Here is an 18,590-nt window from a genome sequence, read left to right as displayed (position 1 = left end):
TTTTTATTAAGAAAACGTACCTCTCTTTTTAATATAAAAATAGCCTATTACCGAAGGACTAGGTGATCGTAATTACTAAAAATAGCTAGACCACGAATAAAAAAGGCGAGGACTAGATTCGACACTTTAATTAATATACCAGGTCTTATACGAAGGTGTTACAGTGCGTTTAAACTAACCACTGCGCTATAAAGCAAAAGCTTCGGAAATGTCTAGACGGTCATTTCTGTCCAATTCTACGCCTTAAGTGTTACCCCGCGGGGGACCAACCCGCCGATCGTAATAGAAGGGTCGTTATCGCCTCTTAGTCTTAAACGGCTACGAGAGCCACCACTTAATAGCTTTTAAGCTCTATTACGAAAAAAAACTCGATTATTATACTTTATATACCTTCTTATTTATCGTATAAGCTCTAGCCTCTTAATATCGGCTGTTTTTATACATTAAAAAGGTGTACGAGAAAAAAATTAAAGGCTTTATACGGGCGCATATTACCCACATTTTAAAGGAGGACTTCTTACCAGCATTTTTAAAAGCGTTCTAGGCGATTTTTATCGTTTCGAATATATAAGGAAGCTTTCGAAAGATAAGACTCGTTTTATATAATTTAGAATATATTATGTTATAATTAAATATAAAGCTACGTATTTTAATACCTCTAGGGACGTTTTCTAGCCTACTTATCCCTTAAAAATTTTAAATAACTCGATTAAAGTTTAGTCTTAAACTTAATACGTTTAAAACCGTATTATATAATATTAAAATAACTTTTCGATATTTATTTTAATTAGTTTTAATTAAATCGTAAAGGTTATAACGTAAGTTATATATCGAGTTACTCTTTTAAAAGGTAAGAACGCGACACTTTAAAAAGTAAATAAAATACTTAACCGGCGCCGTGTTACGACCTGACCTAATTATACGGCTAAGACCTATAAATCACCGGGCCGGATTTATAATACCCCGCCTAGGCTACGATATTACGGCCACCGATCGCGTTACTAGCTATATTAATATAAACGCACCTATACTATAAAAACGTACGATAACCACAACGACGGTATCCCGAATAGTAGCAGGCTGGATACGACCTAAAAGAGCAGCAAAGATAACGTCACGTGAGGGATCACGGGGATCACTAGGGACGACGAAGTGAGCCGGTGATCTAATTAACGAGGGGATCACCCGGATTATTAGAATACGAGGGTAAGCTAAGTGATCTAACGGATTAATAAAAAAAGAGATTAAATATATAAATAATAAATATTCCTTATATATTTTATATAAATATTCTTTATTTTAATAATTAATTTAAATATTAATCTTAATTTATTAATAAAGTAAATAACTTTAATAACTTTATTATAAATACTTTTAACGTCTACGCACCTTAATTACTTTCGTTCTTACGAGCTATTACTTATTATATCGATAAAAGCGACTTCTATTACATATTTAGATACTCTTTCGTATTTATTAATATAAACCCCAGTACGCCTTACTAGGTTTCTTTTAAAACCTAGATAACGTTCGTTACACGCCGCCGTATAGCAAAAACGGTTATAAAATAAAAGATTACTTCTTATATAAGCTAAGATTTTTTTATAGTTTTAAAGAGACGTTAATAAATAGTTATAAAACGAATCATGTCGAAGGAGTAATTATACGAGAACGTTTAAAACACGCTTATAGCGCTATAAAATCTACGGAAAACCCGGGCATAATACGCGTAATTATTAATATATTTAATTAATTATAAACGTTATAATTAAATTAATTTATAACTTATAAAACTTAATAATAAAAAGTGCGCAGCTCGTTTATATACGTAGCTCGCTTATAAAGTACGTTAAGTATAATATTTTATAAAAGTATTAATTAAAGAAAAACGAAAGTAATTAAATACGAGAAGTATATAATACGAGAAGTATATAATAAATTAAGTAAATAGAGGTGAATTTAAAAAAAGTAGGTATAATTATTTAATATTAATTAATTCGTGATGGCCGGCTAGAATACATAGCTATTCGGATCTGCAGAAGGTGCCCACTCGAATACACTACGGAGAGACTGTGACCTGGGGTTACGACATCGAGAAAGATACCAAGCCTCTGCAGTTGTTCAAGCTGCTTCTCCTCGACAAGGTAAGCGACGTTCGTGGTTTATTCCTTTTTATTCCAGCTGTTATTCCTCGTTATCCCAGTGTATCAGGGTAGAATTAACATTTATTCGAGGAGTTGCCATCGGTCCTCCCGTTTAATTATACTAAAAAAAGAGTAATACTGACGCCGAGAGTCGTTAGGCCAACTTACCTGGCTACCTGCACGAATCTACGCATATTCAAGAGGCTCAGGCAATACTACATCGACTAGGCAAAGATGCCACTACCGTCACGGCCGATTATTATAAGTTGTCTTTAGCTATTGCTTATACGGAACTTCTTCATAAATACTTCTGTTATAACCACTGTTACGCAGTGAGACTTCTCTGGAACCATATACTAAAAAAGCTCGACAAGATCAGAGGAAGGCAGCTGGTGGCGTCTACACCCATTCGCGTTATACTCACCGTACCAGCCATCTGGACGGAGAACGCCCGTGGCCGTATGCGATATGCTGCAGTGAGAGCTGGTATCCTCGATGACCGTTTGGGTGGCGAGACTACTCTCGACTTCATTTCGGAGCCAGAAGCAGCTGCTATTTCCGTGCTGTACTCGGAGCTGGAGAACCGCCCTGATGTGAAAAATGGCAAGTTTATCGTCGCTGACCTTGGAAGTAAGTATCCTGAGCGCCCCGCCATTTTAAAATATACTAACTTACTTTATCTTATGCTAGGTGATATAGTAGTAAGCTTTACGTTGGCACCCTAGTATTTGACAGAAGTTAACGCGACATAGGATCTTATCAGCTATGAGGTAGTGAAGTCCAATAAGGATGACATCAAGATCAAAGAGTGCACCGTAGGAACTGGTAAGTCGTCCAATCGGAAATACCAAACCATCGACTAACAGTATTACTCTACAGGTGGTAAGCGACTCTCGGGCTCTATTCCTTCTTATTCCAGTCGTTATTCCTCGTTATTCCTCGTTATTCCTCGTTATCCCAGTGTCTCAGAGGGGAGGGGAGATGGATTCACCGTTTATTCGAGGAGTTACTCTTGTCGTTATTCGTCGTTATCCCAGTGCCTTAGGGAGGTGGACTCACCATTTTATTCGAGGAATTGCCTCGATCCCCTCCCTCCTAAGACATCCTGTCTATTCCAAAAAGAGTAATACTAACGCCGAGAGTTGGTAGGCCTATATGGTGCGACCTTCTTGGATCACGCTTTCTATAGACATTTCGCAAAAATCGCTGGACCCGATTGGACGGAGCTGTCTGAAGTCAAGCAGAAATCATGGACAGGGGTTGGGAGTGTGGCATCAAGGCCGGATTTGATGCCTCCGACAAACTCTGGTTTATGGACAGGCCAAATGGAGGACAGATTGGCCTCAACAAGGATGAGATCAGTGAAGTCTTCCAGACAGTCGTTCCCAACATTCTCGGTCTCGTCCAGGATCAGATCAAAGACATTGCTAAGAAAACCGAAGCGGGAAGCAAGGAAACAGCTCCTAAGGTAAAGCTACATATTTTCACCCTCTTGGAGGCTCAAGTCTGACTTTCTACTTAATTTGTTATCCTGGTGGGCGGTTTTGGCCGGTCTACCTATATTTACAAGACTCTCCAGGATAACTTTGGTGAAGACATTGCAGTCTTGCAGCCGCAAGGCGGCCGACCGTAAGCCGGCCCGTACCTCACATCAGAGTTGAAGTTGACATTGTGGAATAATTAGCTGGTCTGCCGTCTGTCGAGGAGCCGCCCTATCGGAAATCTTGCAGAAGTCACTCGTCGGTCCTGTCCTCCAGCGCAAGGCACGTCGGATTTACGGATGGGTCATGAACGAGCCGTGGAACCCCGAGAAACACAAGGAAGGAGAGGATGAGAAGGTTTTCGACGATGTTCGAGGAGAGTGGAGGGCTCTGAACCAGTTTGACTGGATCATAAGCGCTGGAGATGACGTGATCTCGAATGCAGCGCCGACCTCTTACGCTCTGGCATTTTCAATGGATGAGAGCGGCCCTGTCGAATACAATGCCGACATCTACAAGACGGCAAGTCCCGACCCCCAAGCCGTCTCAAGGACGAACACAACAACAGTGTTGAGAGAGTAGGAGGGATGGAGCTTCGGTTCCCCGAACCTATCGAGACCCTCCCAATCCAGCACAACACACAGCGACAGCCGTACCGCAACCTGCAGTATGTTGCAAACGGTATAGTCTCGAGCAACTCGATCGACTTCTGGGCTATGTACAAAGGCGAGAAGGTGGGGGAGTTGGATCTCTCCCCTCTATTAGTTGCAACGGCGACGAACACGGTAGTTTGCAAATAGTCGCGATGAATTAGATGTTTTGGGGCTCTTCAATTGATTATCCTAATGGAATTGATTATCTCAATGAAATTGATTATTCTCTCTTGAAAGTATCGCACTGGGGACAACGAGGTAATAGGATGTCGTTGATTGATCACTGACGTGAGGTACCACCAAGTACCGCTGCCGTCCAAGAACTGCATATGGGCGGCGGGCCACATTCAAGCAGCACGCCAAGGCGGGAAAGAACACAAAGATTGACGACTCGCGCAACCATACCTGGACCGACCTGGACTGCACAGATGAGATGATCAACCACAAGTATGCGTACTACCAACAGCAATGCGGACGCTGGACGCTAGTACAAACGAACTCTTTTTCGTTTTGGAACGCGGGAGCGTTCTTATAATACTCAGGGATCATTTAGCTTAGTGGCCTCCACCGTTCAACTGTATAATTGGATAAAACATGGATAATTTTGGCTGTAAAAACCAGGGCCGGTACAGCCCCAAAAATCCACTTGATATGATTAGCAGTACCAATTGTGTAAAAATTGAGTGCGCAGAGTACTGATTGCCGTATCGTCAGATTTAGTGCCGCGCTAGCATAAATGATCCCTGAGAGTTGTATGTTTGCATTGATCGAGAAAGGGACGCATAATTGTGGAGGAGGGGTCGACGCAACAAAGCGTATTACCAGGTAGCTAGAGACACCGATTCTTTTACTACAGAACAACTTCGTACATACAGAATCAGATTCATTTGCCCTACTGATACGCTCTTTTCTCCAATGGCAGGGAGATCATGCATTTTATGGCCGGAATGGTGGCATCAGCCACTTTTAGGTAGTGAAAGTACCATTTACGGTGAAATTAGCTACCTAGGTATGTAGTTAGATTTCCTTACTCAATTCAACCGCTTTCGCTATTATATTCGCAGTGCTCATTGACTTGGCTCCCCCGGACAGGCACGTCAGAAGCCGAGAAGACGCAACCGAGCGAAACCAATTCAATCCGGCGGAAACATTACCTGAATTAGGCAAGATATTACGAACTGGGATATGGCTATTTGGGGTTTAGGACACGGTCCGATGTAAGAGCTGCATCTTTACGGAGGAATAGATGGTCACCATTTTAAGGGCAGTGCCCCTCTCATGAATGCTGTGGCATCTCTTACTGTCCAGATAAGCTCGCACTATGCAGCAAGGATGTTAGTTCTTCTACAAGCATGAAATCCTTACATTATTCACGCATGTGGTAGCATAGGGCAGACTTTCGAGCATCACATGTGTCCAGTGTCCACGGTGGATTGGCCTTGCATCCTTGACGACGTAAGCCCTTGGCGTAGGAGCTCTTTCCTTCCTTCTTTACACCACTCAGCAACAAGTCCAGGCACCTATCTGCGGTTCCCCTAACTTCGTGCACTCTTTTGGCTCTATCATACATACATGTATTTTCAGATAATTGCGATGTAGATTAGATTGATGAATCATCATGCCCTGGCAGGGAGTTGCAAGTGGAGGTTGCACTCTAGAACAAGCCCCATGCAAACCCATCAAGTGCATTAGCCACATGTACCCCGCCATCCAGTCCCTTCGCTTGGGGCATGGCTGCCGAAATTCCCAAAATAAGATCCTGACTGCAGATGCCATGCAGCATGCAATGCAACTCCAGAACAGGAAGAAGAGAGTGCGCGATTGGTGAACTGTGTTGCATACTAATACATAAGCTTTTCTAAGCATAACCCAGTCTCAGATGCCAGATTGAACGTTAACAGTCAATAAGCGACGGGCATTTCCTCAACAGGTCGAAGCTAGCGTCTGTTTCTGCACATGGCACGATTCGCATCTCGCCACCGCCCGGCCGCCGCCAGTGCTTGTCTGGCTACTCTGGTATGACGATGAATAAAGGCAAGCGGACCCCGTGGGGGTAAACGACCCCCATAAAACCAGTCCGCTGTTTGCCTCTGTCATGGTCATGTAGAACCTGTGCTACTTAGCGATCTCGCTCGACTTTCTCGATTTCTGGAGCCACTACTAGCCTTCACAAGCAGCTAAACAGCCGTGAAAGCAGCAGCAAAGCGACCAGCAAATCACCGACGCCATCGCCCCTCCCGCACAATGTCCACCAGCTTCTCGCAGGCCTCGCTGGCCCTGGCTGTCGTCGCCTCCGCCATCGGGAGCATCATCGCCGTGACCCCGCCCAACAAGAACACGGCCTCGGCCCCCGCGACCGGCGACGCCCTGCGCTCCCTCAAGCTGACGAGCCTGCCCGCCGTCGCCGTCGCCGTCGCGCCCATCGGCCTGCTGGCGCTGCAGACGACGCGCCTGATCCTGGCCTACCAGCCCCCGGCGCCGATTCCCGCCGGCGTGCTGGGCTGGGGCGCACAGAACGGCCTGAACCTGCGGCTCGTGACGTGGTCGCCGGCGACGGTGGTGCCGATGGCGCTGCTGCTGGGCGCGGGCATCCCGCTGCGGCTCGTGGCGTACGCGTCGCTGGGCAAGAACTTCACCTTCACGCTCTCCAAGCCCGACGCGCTCAACACGGGCGGCATCTACCGCTACGTTCAGCACCCGAGCTACACGGGCATCGTCCTCGTCGCCGGCTGCGTCCTCTCCCTCTTCTTCCGCACCGACGGCGCCCTCGCCTGCTGGGTCCCGCCGCGCTGGTTCCCCGCCGTGCGCCAGCTCATCCTCGCGCTCGCGCCCGTCTACGTCTCGCTCATGGCTTACACCATGAGCACGCGCATCCGCGACGAGGAGAAGATGCTGCGCGCCGAGTTCGGACAGGACTGGGAGGCCTGGCACGCGAGGACTGCGCGGCTCATTCCCGGAATCTTCTAGTTTAGCTGCTCAAGTGTCCCCTCCTGGTATCGTCAGATCGTACGCCAGACCATTCGCTAACAGAACAAGGGGACTATCTGAATCTGCATGTTTCACTTTGAATTTCACTGTCTAAAGCGCTTTCGATCATCGTTTCTCTGTAACTATTCGTTCCAGTCCGCTGTCATAGCATGAGTTAGATGTACGTATAATACCAATGGGAGTCTTAACATAAACCTCTGCTGATTCGAACTAAATAGTACATTGCCTCTCTGTGTCTATGCTTATGTATTTTCGTCATCATCATCACGGAGGAAAGACCTCAGAACAGCGGAGCGGGCGGCTGCAGCGGCAACGTGAACAGGCACTTCGTCTTGGGGTCCAGCGGCAGCGAGTCGGTCGTGGGGTCCGCGTTGTTGCAGTCGACGTTGTCTTGGAGCGCGACCTCCTTGGTGAGGCCGTAGTTGTCGATGAGTTTCTGCATGATGGCCTCCTGCGGGTAGCCGTCCTTGTCGACGAGTACGACCTGGCGCCAGTGGCCGTTGCCGTCGTCGCGGCAGTCGGCGGCGGCGCCCCACTGCTTGGCCGAGTCGACGCAGCTGTTGCCGTTGGCCGGGTTCGAGTCGTTGGCCACAGACAGCTGGAGGCCCTGCGCCCGCAGCGCGAGCCCGGCGCTGTACACGCGGAACGTGTCGATGACGCCCTTCTGCAGGTCCGCCTGCGTCACGTTCTGGCTGTAGCCCAGGAAGGCGCCCTGCGCGATCACCTTCAGGATCCCGCTGTTCGCGTCGTCTACGGGCGCGTCCAGGATCTTCTTGAAGCCGGCCGAGACCTGGCTTTGGTAGCCCGACACCACGTTGCCCATCTGGCCCGCGATGTTGGACCAGGCCACGAACTGGTCCGTGGGCTCGGGGGGCTTGACTTGGTCCACTGGAGAATGTCAGCAATTTGTTTCAGGGAAGAGGTGGATGGAAACCTATGGGAACTAACTGATAAAGTTGACGCCCTGGGTCAGAGCGCTGGCCCCGGTGGCTATGGGGCCGGTGAAGGGGACGAGGCCGATGATGGTGGTCATGGCCTTGTAGAGGTTCTTCATGGGCGTCACGTCGTCCGGGGGTGATATGCTGAGGTCCGACACGATGCCCGGCAGCGTCAGGCTGATGATGCTCGAGGCGAAGGTGATGGCCGTGTTGATCGAGTTCATGTAGCTGTTCCAGTTCTGGATCGCGATCAGGCCGTACCACGCCGGCAGCTCAACGGGCAGGCACGGCTGGCCCGCGTTGCAGAAGTTGTCGAGGCCGCTGCGGTTCAGTCAGTCAGTCAGTCAGTCAGTCAAATTAAAAAGCTGAAATGTGTCTCGCTCATCGCACTTGGCACGGTCGGCGGCGGTGAAGCTTTGATAGGACCGAGTGTCATCATACCAGAAGAAGTTGGGCGCGCCGAATGACTGCGCCAACGCCTGGACGTTGTTCGACTGGGCCTTCGTGACGTTGGCTTTGGCCCAGGCCGCGAGGAACTTGTCGAGGTCGAGCTTCTTCCAGGTGTCGGCCGACAGGGTGTCGGCCGGGCACGAGGTGGCGCCCGTGGCGGCCAGAGACGAAGAAGAATCGTTCTTCTTTCCCGCGCTGGGGGCGGCGGCGGAGGAAGTGGCCACCGCTGCCGCTACCACTACCGCCTGCTGGGGGACACCGACGGGAGTCGCCGCGATATGGTGCAGGGCGGGCATTGCCGCGAGGAGGGTCGTAGCGCGCATGCTGGGTGGTATTGACTGTACAGTATCGTGTAGCTAACTTGAGAAAGTGGAAATCCTACACGTGCGCAATCAAAGAAGGGCCTGGGTGCTAAAAGTAAAATCGGAAAATAAAGAACGGAAGCCGGCGCTGCGGTTATGTGTGTACTAAACCCCAAGCAAGCAGAACGAATGAAGCCGATAAAAAGATCGTGGTTAGAAGGAAAAGACTAGTGACTGAGCTCTATGGAAAGGAATCTCTAAGTCATATACATGAGCGATGCTCACTTACTCCATCTCCTTACTCGGATACCCAAGTTGGGCGTCGTTTCAAAATGGTCGCCCATCATACAACCCCTTACAATTCTTTGGGTTTCCCACTCTATGTGAGATAAGACTTTTCGTCATCTGCCACGACCAGCAGACTGCATGCTCGACCCGACCTGAACATGCCAGCTGCTGCCGTATCGGCCGATTCTTACTATTCTTGGTGGTATGAGATAGGTCCTGCCTTGTTCGTGGGAAGCCAAGCGGTGCGCATGAAAAGTTCAAAAGAGTGGATCCATGCCAAGATGATGGTTCCTATGGGGCACCGGCTCCAATCGTCCATTCAATTCATAAACTCACCGGCCGCAATTGGCAATTGATGTTGGTGGGAAGTCCTGAAACTCGGGTCGGCCAGCACCTCCTTGACCGCATAATGGGACCTGACTCGCGGCGCACGCCAATACCTACGACAGCTGGAGCGCCGTTCTACCCGCTAAGGTTCAGTCAAATAATCGACCTGCGTCCTTAAGGCTGAGCGATCCATTCCCTTGGGGCCCAGCATTCATTCGTTGAACAAACCAGCTCAATGATGTAAGCTGCTAGTTACTTATTCAAGTGGTAAGGGAAACATGCCCAGACTTTCTGACGTCTTGACACCCTTCAGGTGCCATGTGAGAAATCGGGGTCCTGTGCGCCACAAGTGGAGGGCCACTTGGTGCGTGCCATTCAACCTCGACTTCTGGCGCAGACGACACACTCGGCTTGTTCCGTCTCTCTATCTGTGTCGTTTTGGTTGAGATTCAAAGCGTCCAAAACAAAGCAGTTATTGTATGCGACGTCGCTTTTGGCTATCCTCATGGCAGCACCCTTCCAGTCGCGCTACTTTCGCAAAATGCCCCCTGCTTTCTGTCACGATCCCTATTGGCAATCGAGCGGATGCTGGACCCGGAGCAAGCACGGGAGATCAGCACGGAGCATCGGCGCGGAGCGTCGGAGGAAACTAAAGCCTTTTTCACGATGGCATTGGCTGGAGTCCATCAATAAGCATTGCATCCAACTTTACACTCGTCAGAACCGTTGCTGGTCGTTCAGAAATGCCATGAACCAAAGTGGTATTATCCCATATCCTAACTGACTCGACATGTGGGGGGCTTCCTGCCCATTCTGTCCTGAAAACGGGGCTGCGAGTGGGCTCCCACGCCCAAAAACGAGGAAACGACGACGGAAACAGTTATATCCGGCTGATACGCCACGTGGGATTCCTCTGTTCAAATGCAACCGATAAGGCAGAGACAAGTCACTGTCCCTTTTCCCAAAGCCCATGTCAGCTTCATCGGTTTCATCACTCGTAGCTACACAGACTGGACGTTTGTCGCGATGTGCGCTGACGACAGCCAGTTGCTTCCAATCTCATATCTCGGCGGCTGTGCTTCTATAGGTGCTGGATCTATACCCCCCGTCTGTAGAATGCAACACCACGCTACTGAGTGATTGGAGGGCTTATTAGATTAGGGTTTGCCAAGTCAAATGATATACCATACTACCATAACACTCGTTTACTGTCCCCTTACAGCCAATACGTTTTATACCGGCAAATTCCGGTCCATCACCACCCAGATCTGTAGGGTCGGATCCATTCTTGTGCTTGCAAGGTGGGCTGATATCCATCAGCCGGCATCATGTTATTGTCCGTCAACCCGACACGCCGGGGGAGCTGAGTCGCGGAGCATCGGACGGCGGGCAAGAATGTCTTGCTCTTAGGCGACCAATATCCCCCCCTCGACTTCTAACTATGATCTGTACTGTAGAAGCTCTCTTCCTGTTCATCGTAGAACCACCAGACTAGCCTCGCCGAAAAATCGATTTCGGGCAGTGACAAGACGACAATTTCAGAACTGCGCCGTCATAGGACAACAAAACGGCTTTTTGTTCTGTCAAATAAGCAGCGGTTCAACAAAGATGTCTTCTCCCAATACCACCGAGTCGAGCTCTACGGAGCCGCCACGTCCCGCAACAGCGGACCTCGAGACCGGAAAAGCGAACATGACGGACTCTGTCACCGAGTCCGGGTCGGACCACACCAAGCCCGAGGAGGATTCCAACCTGGTGGATTGGGACGGCGACGATGATAAGGAGAACCCGCGAAACTGGTCCGACGGTACAAAGATGGTGCACGTGGCTACCGTCAGTATCTTTGTCCTGATAGCGTGAGCAATCCCCCCTTTTTCTGTCGCGTCACCTTCTTCTTTCTCTTTTCATCGATATGAAGGAAAGGAGACCGACCCCCTTCCCCCTTTTGGGCTAGCTGGCTGACCGAAGACCGGACCCTTTGAGATGGCAACAGTAACCTCGCCTCGACCATGTTCGCCCCGGGCGTCGCGGACCTGGCTCTCGAGTTCCACGTCACCGACACCATCGTCGTGCTGATGACGGTCAGCATCTACGTGCTGGGCTTCGCGCTGGGCCCGCTGATCCTGGCGCCGCTGTCGGAGCTCTACGGCCGACTGATCGTCTACCACGGCTGCAATGTCGGGTACATCGGCTTCACCTTCGGCTGCGCCTTCAGCACCAACGTCGCCATGTTCCTCGTGTTTCGCTTCCTCGCCGGCACCATGGCCTCGGGGCCCCTCAGCGTCGGCGGCGGCACCGTGGCCGACTTGTACCCGCCGCAGCTGCGCGGCAAGGCTATGTCCATGTTCTCCCTTGGGCCTCTGCTTGGACCGGCAAGTTCTCCCCCTCGCTCTTTGTCTGTGCTTTATTGTCGAGGCTCGCGGTTGCTGACTGAATGGACGTGTACAGGTTATCGGACCTATCGTCGGTGGCTATGTCTCGCAATACATCGGATGGCGCTGGACGTTCCGTATCATTTTGATCCTGGTAAGTTTTGGGAGGTTCTTTCCGTCCGGATCGTAAAAGTAGTCTGTGTGAGAGAGACATGACCACTAACCAGACCACTTGCTTTGTATAGGCCGGCCTCTCCGCCGCCTCCACCCTCCTCTTCACGCGCGAGACCAACGGCTCCGTCCTGCTCCAGCGCAAAGCCGCCAAGCTGCGCCGCGCGACGGGCAACGCCCAGCTCCGGCCCAAGACGGCCAAGCAGCTGACCCCCCGTGAAATGCTGATGGCGGCCATCGTGCGGCCCATTAAACTACTGGTGTTCTCGCCCATCGTGCTGCTCATGTCGCTCTACACGGGCATCATCTTCGGCCTCATCTTCCTGCTGTTCGCCACCATCCCTGCCATTTTCGCGCCCATGTACGGCTTCGGCAAGGGCGTGTCCGGGCTCTGCTACCTCGGGCTCGGCATCGGGATGGTGCTGGGCTCGTGGCGTTTTCGAAGCTCAGCGACAAGCTGCGTAAGTTAACCTCTCCACCCCCCCCCCTGATATGACCCCCCTTGCGATGTGTGTTAGGAGACCGGCTGACTGATTGATGTTGCCTGTAGTGGGCCGCAACGGCGGCGCCCCCAAGCCCGAAGACCGCCTCATCCTGATGAAGTGGGTCGGCACCATTTGCCCGCTGGGCATGTTCCTGTACGGCTGGACGGCGTACTACCACGTGCACTGGATCGTGCCGATCCTGGGGACCTTCATCGTGGGCGTGGGCGCGCTCTTCGTCATGATCCCGGGCCAGATCTATTTAGTGGATGCGTTCGGCGCGCAGGGCGCGGCGTCGGCGCTCGCGGCCAACCTGCTGATCCGGTGCCTCTTCGGCGCCTTCCTCGACCTCGCCGCCGACCCGCTCTACCACCACCTCAACGTCGGCTGGGGCAACAGCGTGCTCGCCTTCATCACGCTCGCGTTCACGCCTGTGCCGTGGCTGTTCCATCGGTACGGCGAGGCGATGCGAACCGGTTCCCGGTCGATCTGTAAATCTGTAATATGTGATTGAGCAAGCAAGCACGTTGGTGAAGAGGAGAGGCGGAGTTCAGATTGTTGTAATTTGAGGCGGCGTTGTCGCTAGATGACGGGTGCTTAGAACAAAAGTCAAAAGATTGGACGATTGGATGAATGGGCCTCAGACATAATGAAACCAGGGTGTCAGGTTAGGACATCTTGCTGGTGATCAAGGTGGCATCGATCTTTGCGAGGTCATATCATTTCTTTATTTCATGTATGTATAGCACATCCCAGACTCTAGCTCTTCCTCCGAGGAGAGTAGGAATCACCTAAACATTGTAATATATCATAATATTTCATTTCTGAAGATATTCCCGTTCGAGGCGTGGTCCGTGTCTTCTCTTGCTAACAAGTGATTGGGTTGATGGGAGAAACTTGCTTCAATGGATGTTCAATTTCTACTCCAACACCAAAAAAACAATATTGCACACTCTTGTCGCCAAGACTTTTTGACTTGCGCCGACGATAAGGCGCGAGCTGGAATGGATCAAGGATGTAGCTCTAAGGCAGGGCTAGGCCGACCGGGTATATCTCATCAGGTATCATCATACTCCCCTCATCTGAACTCCAAATTTGGCTTCCCTGCCCCCACCCACATCACTTCTCCGAAAGAAGGTTCTCGATTGACGAGATATTCGTTACACCTTTCCAACTTTATTCTAGCCGGTGCAGTAGTGCGACCTGATCAGCATCAATTCTCTGTGTGGTTAGGCTCACGTCAAACCTGGGTTTCCCGCAGCTCCCCTCACTTTCCTTACTAACGCCGAAGCAGGTGAAAGGTGGGGTCGCGACCAGCAGCCAGGATGGTGAAGATCACGTCCTTCGACGTGGAGCAATGGATGGACGAGTACGAGAACACGCCGGGGGTGTTGAATGTCGCCGAGACGTGTTGCTCATCCATCTCCGTCGACGAGCTGGTCCGGTTCGACGAGCGGCGGGGCGCCGCCGGCAGCAGTCCCCTCGACTTGAGCGCGAGGCTCACGTATGGGCCGATCCGGGGCTCGGAGGAATTACGATCTCACATTGCGGGCATGTATCAGGGTGCGCCGGGATCTCCGGATGGGGCGGTGGTGGTGCCCCCAGAACAAGTGCTGGTTACGCAGGGCGCCATTTCGGCGAACCACCTAGTCTTCTACACCCTGATCGGGTCCGGCGATCATGTCATCTGTGTATTCCCGACGTACCAACAGCTCTATGCCGTGCCCAGAGTCTAGATTCTGAAGTATCGTTGTGGGAGCTGAAGGAATCGCAAGGTTGGATACCGGACGTCGGCAGACTTGAAGCATTGATCAAAGAGAACACCAAGGTAAGCCGTCACACATTCACTCACTTCACGCATACTAGCTACTAAGGCATACCTGAAATGCACACCAGATGATTGTTCTCAATAACCCCAATAACCCTACGGGCGCCACGATCCCAGGCGATGTGCTGGCGAGCATAGTGGAAGTAGCACGCAAGCACAACATCATACTGTTCTCGGACGAGGTCTACCGACCACTCTTCCACAATGACGATGAAGCCACGGCACCACCATCCATCGCGACCATGGGCTACGCCAACGCCGTCGTCACCTCGTCCCTGTCCAAGGCCTGGGCGCTCGCGGGCATCCGCGTGGGCTGGGTCGCCTCGCCCAGCCGCGGCCTCATCGAGCAGCTGGCCGCGGCCCGCGACTACACGACCATCAGCGTGTCGCAGCTCGACGACCAGGTGGCGCGCTACGCGCTGCACCCAGCGGTCCGGTCCGCCCTGCTGTGGCGCAACCGGGCGCTCGCGGTCCGCAACCGGGCGCTGCTGGCGCGGTTCGTCGCGGAACACGGCCGCCAGGTGTCGTGGGTCGAGCCGACGGCGGGCACGACGGCGTTCGTTCGGTTCGGAGGCGATGGGATGGCGGTAGACGATGTGCACTTCTGTCGGGACGTGCTGGCTAGAACACAGGTCATGCTCGTGCCGGGCTCCAAGTGCTTCGGGCATGGGGACGCGTTCCGGGGCTATGTGCGCATGGGCTACGTCTGCGAAACGGCGGTGCTGGAGGAAGCGTTGACGCGGTTGGACGGTTACATCAGGTAACACCTGGCGGTGTAGTCTTTCACACGTTTCTTTTGCCTACAGAACAACCGAAAGGAACCTCTCGAGCGACCTACTCAATGAGGAGTCCTCATTTGTATTCCACAGAAGCTTGTCTACGTGGATCCCCACTGCTGCTGCTGCTGCTGCTGCTGTTGCATCCATCGCTTTCGGCCATCCCGCTGCCTCTTGAGATCTGCAAGTGTTATATCCCAGCAGACAAGCTTTCGGGCGTTGAACAGCCCCCAATGCTACGAGACTCAGAGTCGCAGCCTAAATGGCCTCTGACGATTCTCCGGCTTGTCGTCTGATTCCCATCGCCAAGGAGAAGATGTCTTGATGAAAGATCGAAGTTTACCCGGTGCCAGGTTTCCGTCACACATGGTACTCTGTTTGCCGCGTTCGACCTCGCCCCCAGATGTTATGTAAAGAAGGACCAAAAGGTCCAACTTGGATACTCGGCCTCGCAACAAAACCTCCTTCAGTTTCTACAGGAAGCCGTCCGGGTCGCTTTGTGCCTGGTTTCTAGCGCTGTTGAAGGTGAACTGCGCTTCGTAGAGTCCACGCATGGTCCCCGTCTTAGAAACCCGTCTTTACCGTGGGCACTAGACGCAGGCCATGGTGGTGGTTCAGCATGACGACATTACTTGACTAAGTCGGTGTACATATCAGGCCATCGCCCGAGTAAGGGTTATGTCGAGCGCCAGGATGATGCACGATGAATGTGAGTATGAACGTGTTGAGACGTCAAAGGCGGCATAAACAGACCACCTGCAGGGGGTATCTGCGACAAAAGGAGAGATTCGCCTGAGTCGGAAATGGGGGAGGTGGGGGGCCGTCAACTTCTGCCATCTCTGACCGCCGCCAACGCCGCCAGTGGTGGCCTAGCACGCGCTGAACGTGCCTAGAACTCAGTGCTCTTCTTCATGTTATTAGCGTATCTGTTGTCATTGCCAAGGCAAACAACTCTGCCAGCTCAGAAATCCGTCATTTACAGGACCGGTATTCCGAAATCCCAGCATCTAATCATCCCTTCGGGCTGTCGCTGCCGAAAGCTAAACACGCTAAATCCACTCGGTCCAGGACGTTGGGAAATGATTGCAACTGTGCACAGGGAACAAAGTGGACAGAGCAGTGGACACCTACCAGCGGCAGAGCGCCCAGATTCACTGGGGTCCCCTGCATACTCTCTGCACTTTCCCTGCGGCTTCATCAATCTGTCATAAATCGGTAACGCCTTGGCGGTTTCTCGCATGGGCCAGAGTGGGCTTGCTTGCTTTGCCTGCCCAGCCTGCTTCCACTCTGCGCAACCAACAGCTGAACTTCACGACCCCCTTGGTTTCATCTGACGCCCTGTCAGAAATGCTGGGATGGAACGCCAAGCTGCAGTCGAGCTGCCATTTCCATCACTTCAAGGCTGTCCCCTATATACATGCATCTCGACTTTGTTCAGAGTGAGTCTGACTTCAAGTGAGGGTGTGTGCCTCGCACCTCGGCCAGGGAGGTTTCAGGCAGCTCGTCGCGAACTGATCTACATACATACATCTCATCCATGCGGTTTCTCACTCCACCGCCCCAATTCGTCTCGATTTGAATGCAAGTTCGGACGAACATGGATCTACAAATTAAACCGCCGGATGCACGCAAGGAATTGCTTGCGCAAGAAGAAAGAGGCGCCCATCAAACCATGACGGGATGACAGGCTGCGATTGGTGGAATCTACCATTGGCCGACTTCTCTGATCCAGCTTCTGGAAAATGTTGGCAGTGCATTGAGATCTCTGTGGGCAATGCACCTGCGCGCCTCGCTAAATCTGGGAACAGTCCCGAGTCGCCTGTCGACCCAGACCCCAGTCCAACCCACTCCTCATTTGTCCTTTTTGAGGCTCTTCGGTAAAGGGGCGGCACTCTGAAACAGACAGCCCATCTAACCCCCACTGAAAGCCTCAAAGGCCTAACCGACACGGCTTCGAGATGCGGCTTGCAACCGTTACCTCGGATCATGGATGGTCGCTCCGCAGGGATGCCGACTCTATAAAGATGGCCGTCGCACTCGTCCTGGATAGTCTTTTCTTCTCTCATCACAGGCATCATCGTCATTGAATCTTCATTCTACTCACCTTCATTCTTTACACATTCGCTATCTGCATTGACTGCATATCATTCTTTCACTCTTTCGCAAGTCCGATAACTTTACTCTCGACCGACAGCATCCTACTTGATTTGCAGTTTTTTTTCTCCCCACAACAAATCAACAAACACAAACACCATGTCTTTCACCAAGTCTCAGACCTCCTTCCTCCTCGCTGCCCTCGCCGCAGCGCCGGCCCTCGTGTCGGCTCACGGCCATGTCAAGACCATCACTGCCGGTGGCAAGTCCTTCCAGGGCTTCGGCCCCGGCAGCCAGGGCGAGAGCGTCGGTTGGACCACGACCGCCAACGACAACGGTTTCGTTCCCGCCACTTCCCTCAACAATGTCGATATTGTTTGCCACAAGGGTGGAAAGCCCGGCGCCCTCTCGGCTACCGTCGCTGCCGGCGAGAAGGTTGAGCTCGAGTGGGACACCTGGCCAGAGTCCCACCACGGCCCCGTCCTTGACTACATGGCCAAGTGCGACGGCTCTTGCACTTCCGCCGACCCCTCCGCCCTCTCGTTCTTCAAGATTGACGAGGCTGGTCTCGTGGACGGCTCCTCGCAGCCCGGCAAGTGGGCCAGTGATGACCTGATTGCCGCCGGCAACAAGTGGACCGTCACCGTTCCCGCTGATCTGGCCGAGGGCGAGTACGTCCTGCGCCACGAGATCATCGCTCTCCACGAGGGTAACCGTGAAGGTGGTGCCCAGATGTACCCCCAGTGCATCAACCTCAAGGTCACCGGCGGTGGCTCCGCTGCGCCCGCCGGTACCAAGGCCACCTCGTTCTACACTGAGACCGACCCGGGCATCAAGTTCAACATCTACCAGGCCAACAGCGACTACCCCATCCCCGGCCCCAAGGTCGCCACTGGTGGTGGCTCCTCCGGTGGCGCCGCTCCCGCCCCCGCCAAGCCTGCTCCCACTTCGGCTGCTGGCGGTGCCGCTACCTCTCTGCCCCTGCCGCTTCTCCCACTACCCTCGTCACCTCCACCAAGCCTGCCGCCCCTACTGAGGCCCCCGCTACTGGCGGCTCCGGCTCCGGCGCTGCTCTGTACGCTCAGTGCGGCGGCAACGGCTTCAGTGGCGCTTCCTCTTGCGCCGAGGGTACCTGCAAGAAGCAGAACGACTACTACTCCCAGTGCGTCCCCAACTAAAAGGAATAGGGAGTGAGATGGAAGAAAAATCAAGAGAACAGTGTCTTGAAATCATGTCGCACGCATAGTCAATGCGATCTACACGCTGTACATTATAAATGCCAAATGTATTCATAAC

At 52.3% G+C, this 18,590-nt stretch overlaps 7 protein-coding genes across 7 annotated transcripts; 6 read left to right on the top strand and 1 right to left on the bottom strand.

The window, feature by feature from the left end:
- Positions 1 to 2,378: 2,378 nt before the first annotated feature.
- Positions 2,379 to 4,207, top strand: PG994_008269 (uncharacterized protein; the record flags this gene model as incomplete). Its single annotated transcript, XM_066859678.1, has 7 exons — positions 2,379 to 2,409; positions 2,478 to 2,774; positions 2,835 to 2,845; positions 2,897 to 2,969; positions 3,389 to 3,612; positions 3,724 to 3,773; positions 3,829 to 4,207. The coding sequence occupies 7 exons, from the start codon at positions 2,379 to 2,381 to the stop codon at positions 4,205 to 4,207; spliced, it is 1,065 nt and encodes a 354-aa protein (XP_066715165.1).
- Positions 4,208 to 6,522: 2,315 nt separating this feature from the next.
- PG994_008268 (uncharacterized protein) lies at positions 6,523 to 7,245 on the top strand (the record flags this gene model as incomplete). Its single annotated transcript, XM_066859677.1, has 1 exon — positions 6,523 to 7,245. The coding sequence occupies one exon, from the start codon at positions 6,523 to 6,525 to the stop codon at positions 7,243 to 7,245; it is 723 nt and encodes a 240-aa protein (XP_066715164.1).
- A 301-nt stretch (positions 7,246 to 7,546) lies between these two features.
- PG994_008267 (uncharacterized protein) lies at positions 7,547 to 8,977 on the bottom strand (the record flags this gene model as incomplete). The annotated part of the gene is made up of 3 exons (XM_066859676.1): positions 7,547 to 8,154; positions 8,215 to 8,525; positions 8,595 to 8,977. The coding sequence occupies 3 exons, from the start codon at positions 8,975 to 8,977 to the stop codon at positions 7,547 to 7,549; spliced, it is 1,302 nt and encodes a 433-aa protein (XP_066715163.1).
- Positions 8,978 to 11,179: 2,202 nt separating this feature from the next.
- PG994_008266 (uncharacterized protein) lies at positions 11,180 to 13,077 on the top strand (the record flags this gene model as incomplete). Its single annotated transcript, XM_066859675.1, has 5 exons — positions 11,180 to 11,427; positions 11,565 to 11,970; positions 12,020 to 12,097; positions 12,189 to 12,579; positions 12,665 to 13,077. Coding segments are annotated over 5 exons (1,536 nt in total), but the record flags the coding sequence as incomplete, so codon positions are not given.
- Positions 13,078 to 13,921: 844 nt separating this feature from the next.
- PG994_008265 (Capreomycidine synthase) lies at positions 13,922 to 14,332 on the top strand (the record flags this gene model as incomplete). The annotated part of the gene is made up of 1 exon (XM_066859674.1): positions 13,922 to 14,332. One exon carries the CDS (start codon positions 13,922 to 13,924, stop codon positions 14,330 to 14,332), a length of 411 nt encoding a protein of 136 aa, XP_066715161.1.
- A 160-nt stretch (positions 14,333 to 14,492) lies between these two features.
- Positions 14,493 to 15,188, top strand: PG994_008264 (uncharacterized protein; the record flags this gene model as incomplete). Its single annotated transcript, XM_066859673.1, has 1 exon — positions 14,493 to 15,188. One exon carries the CDS (start codon positions 14,493 to 14,495, stop codon positions 15,186 to 15,188), a length of 696 nt encoding a protein of 231 aa, XP_066715160.1.
- Positions 15,189 to 17,453: 2,265 nt separating this feature from the next.
- PG994_008263 (uncharacterized protein) lies at positions 17,454 to 18,472 on the top strand (the record flags this gene model as incomplete). Its single annotated transcript, XM_066859672.1, has 2 exons — positions 17,454 to 18,204; positions 18,231 to 18,472. The coding sequence occupies 2 exons, from the start codon at positions 17,454 to 17,456 to the stop codon at positions 18,470 to 18,472; spliced, it is 993 nt and encodes a 330-aa protein (XP_066715159.1).
- Between the last annotated feature and the right edge of the window lie 118 nt (positions 18,473 to 18,590).

This window comes from Apiospora phragmitis, assembly GCF_038363925.1.
Source record: "Apiospora phragmitis strain CBS 135458 chromosome Unknown utg000007l:2111988.0-4706623.0:1.0-2598199.0, whole genome shotgun sequence".
NCBI lineage: Eukaryota > Fungi > Ascomycota > Sordariomycetes > Amphisphaeriales > Apiosporaceae > Apiospora > Apiospora phragmitis.
This window is presented reverse-complemented; position numbering and strand designations above follow the sequence as displayed.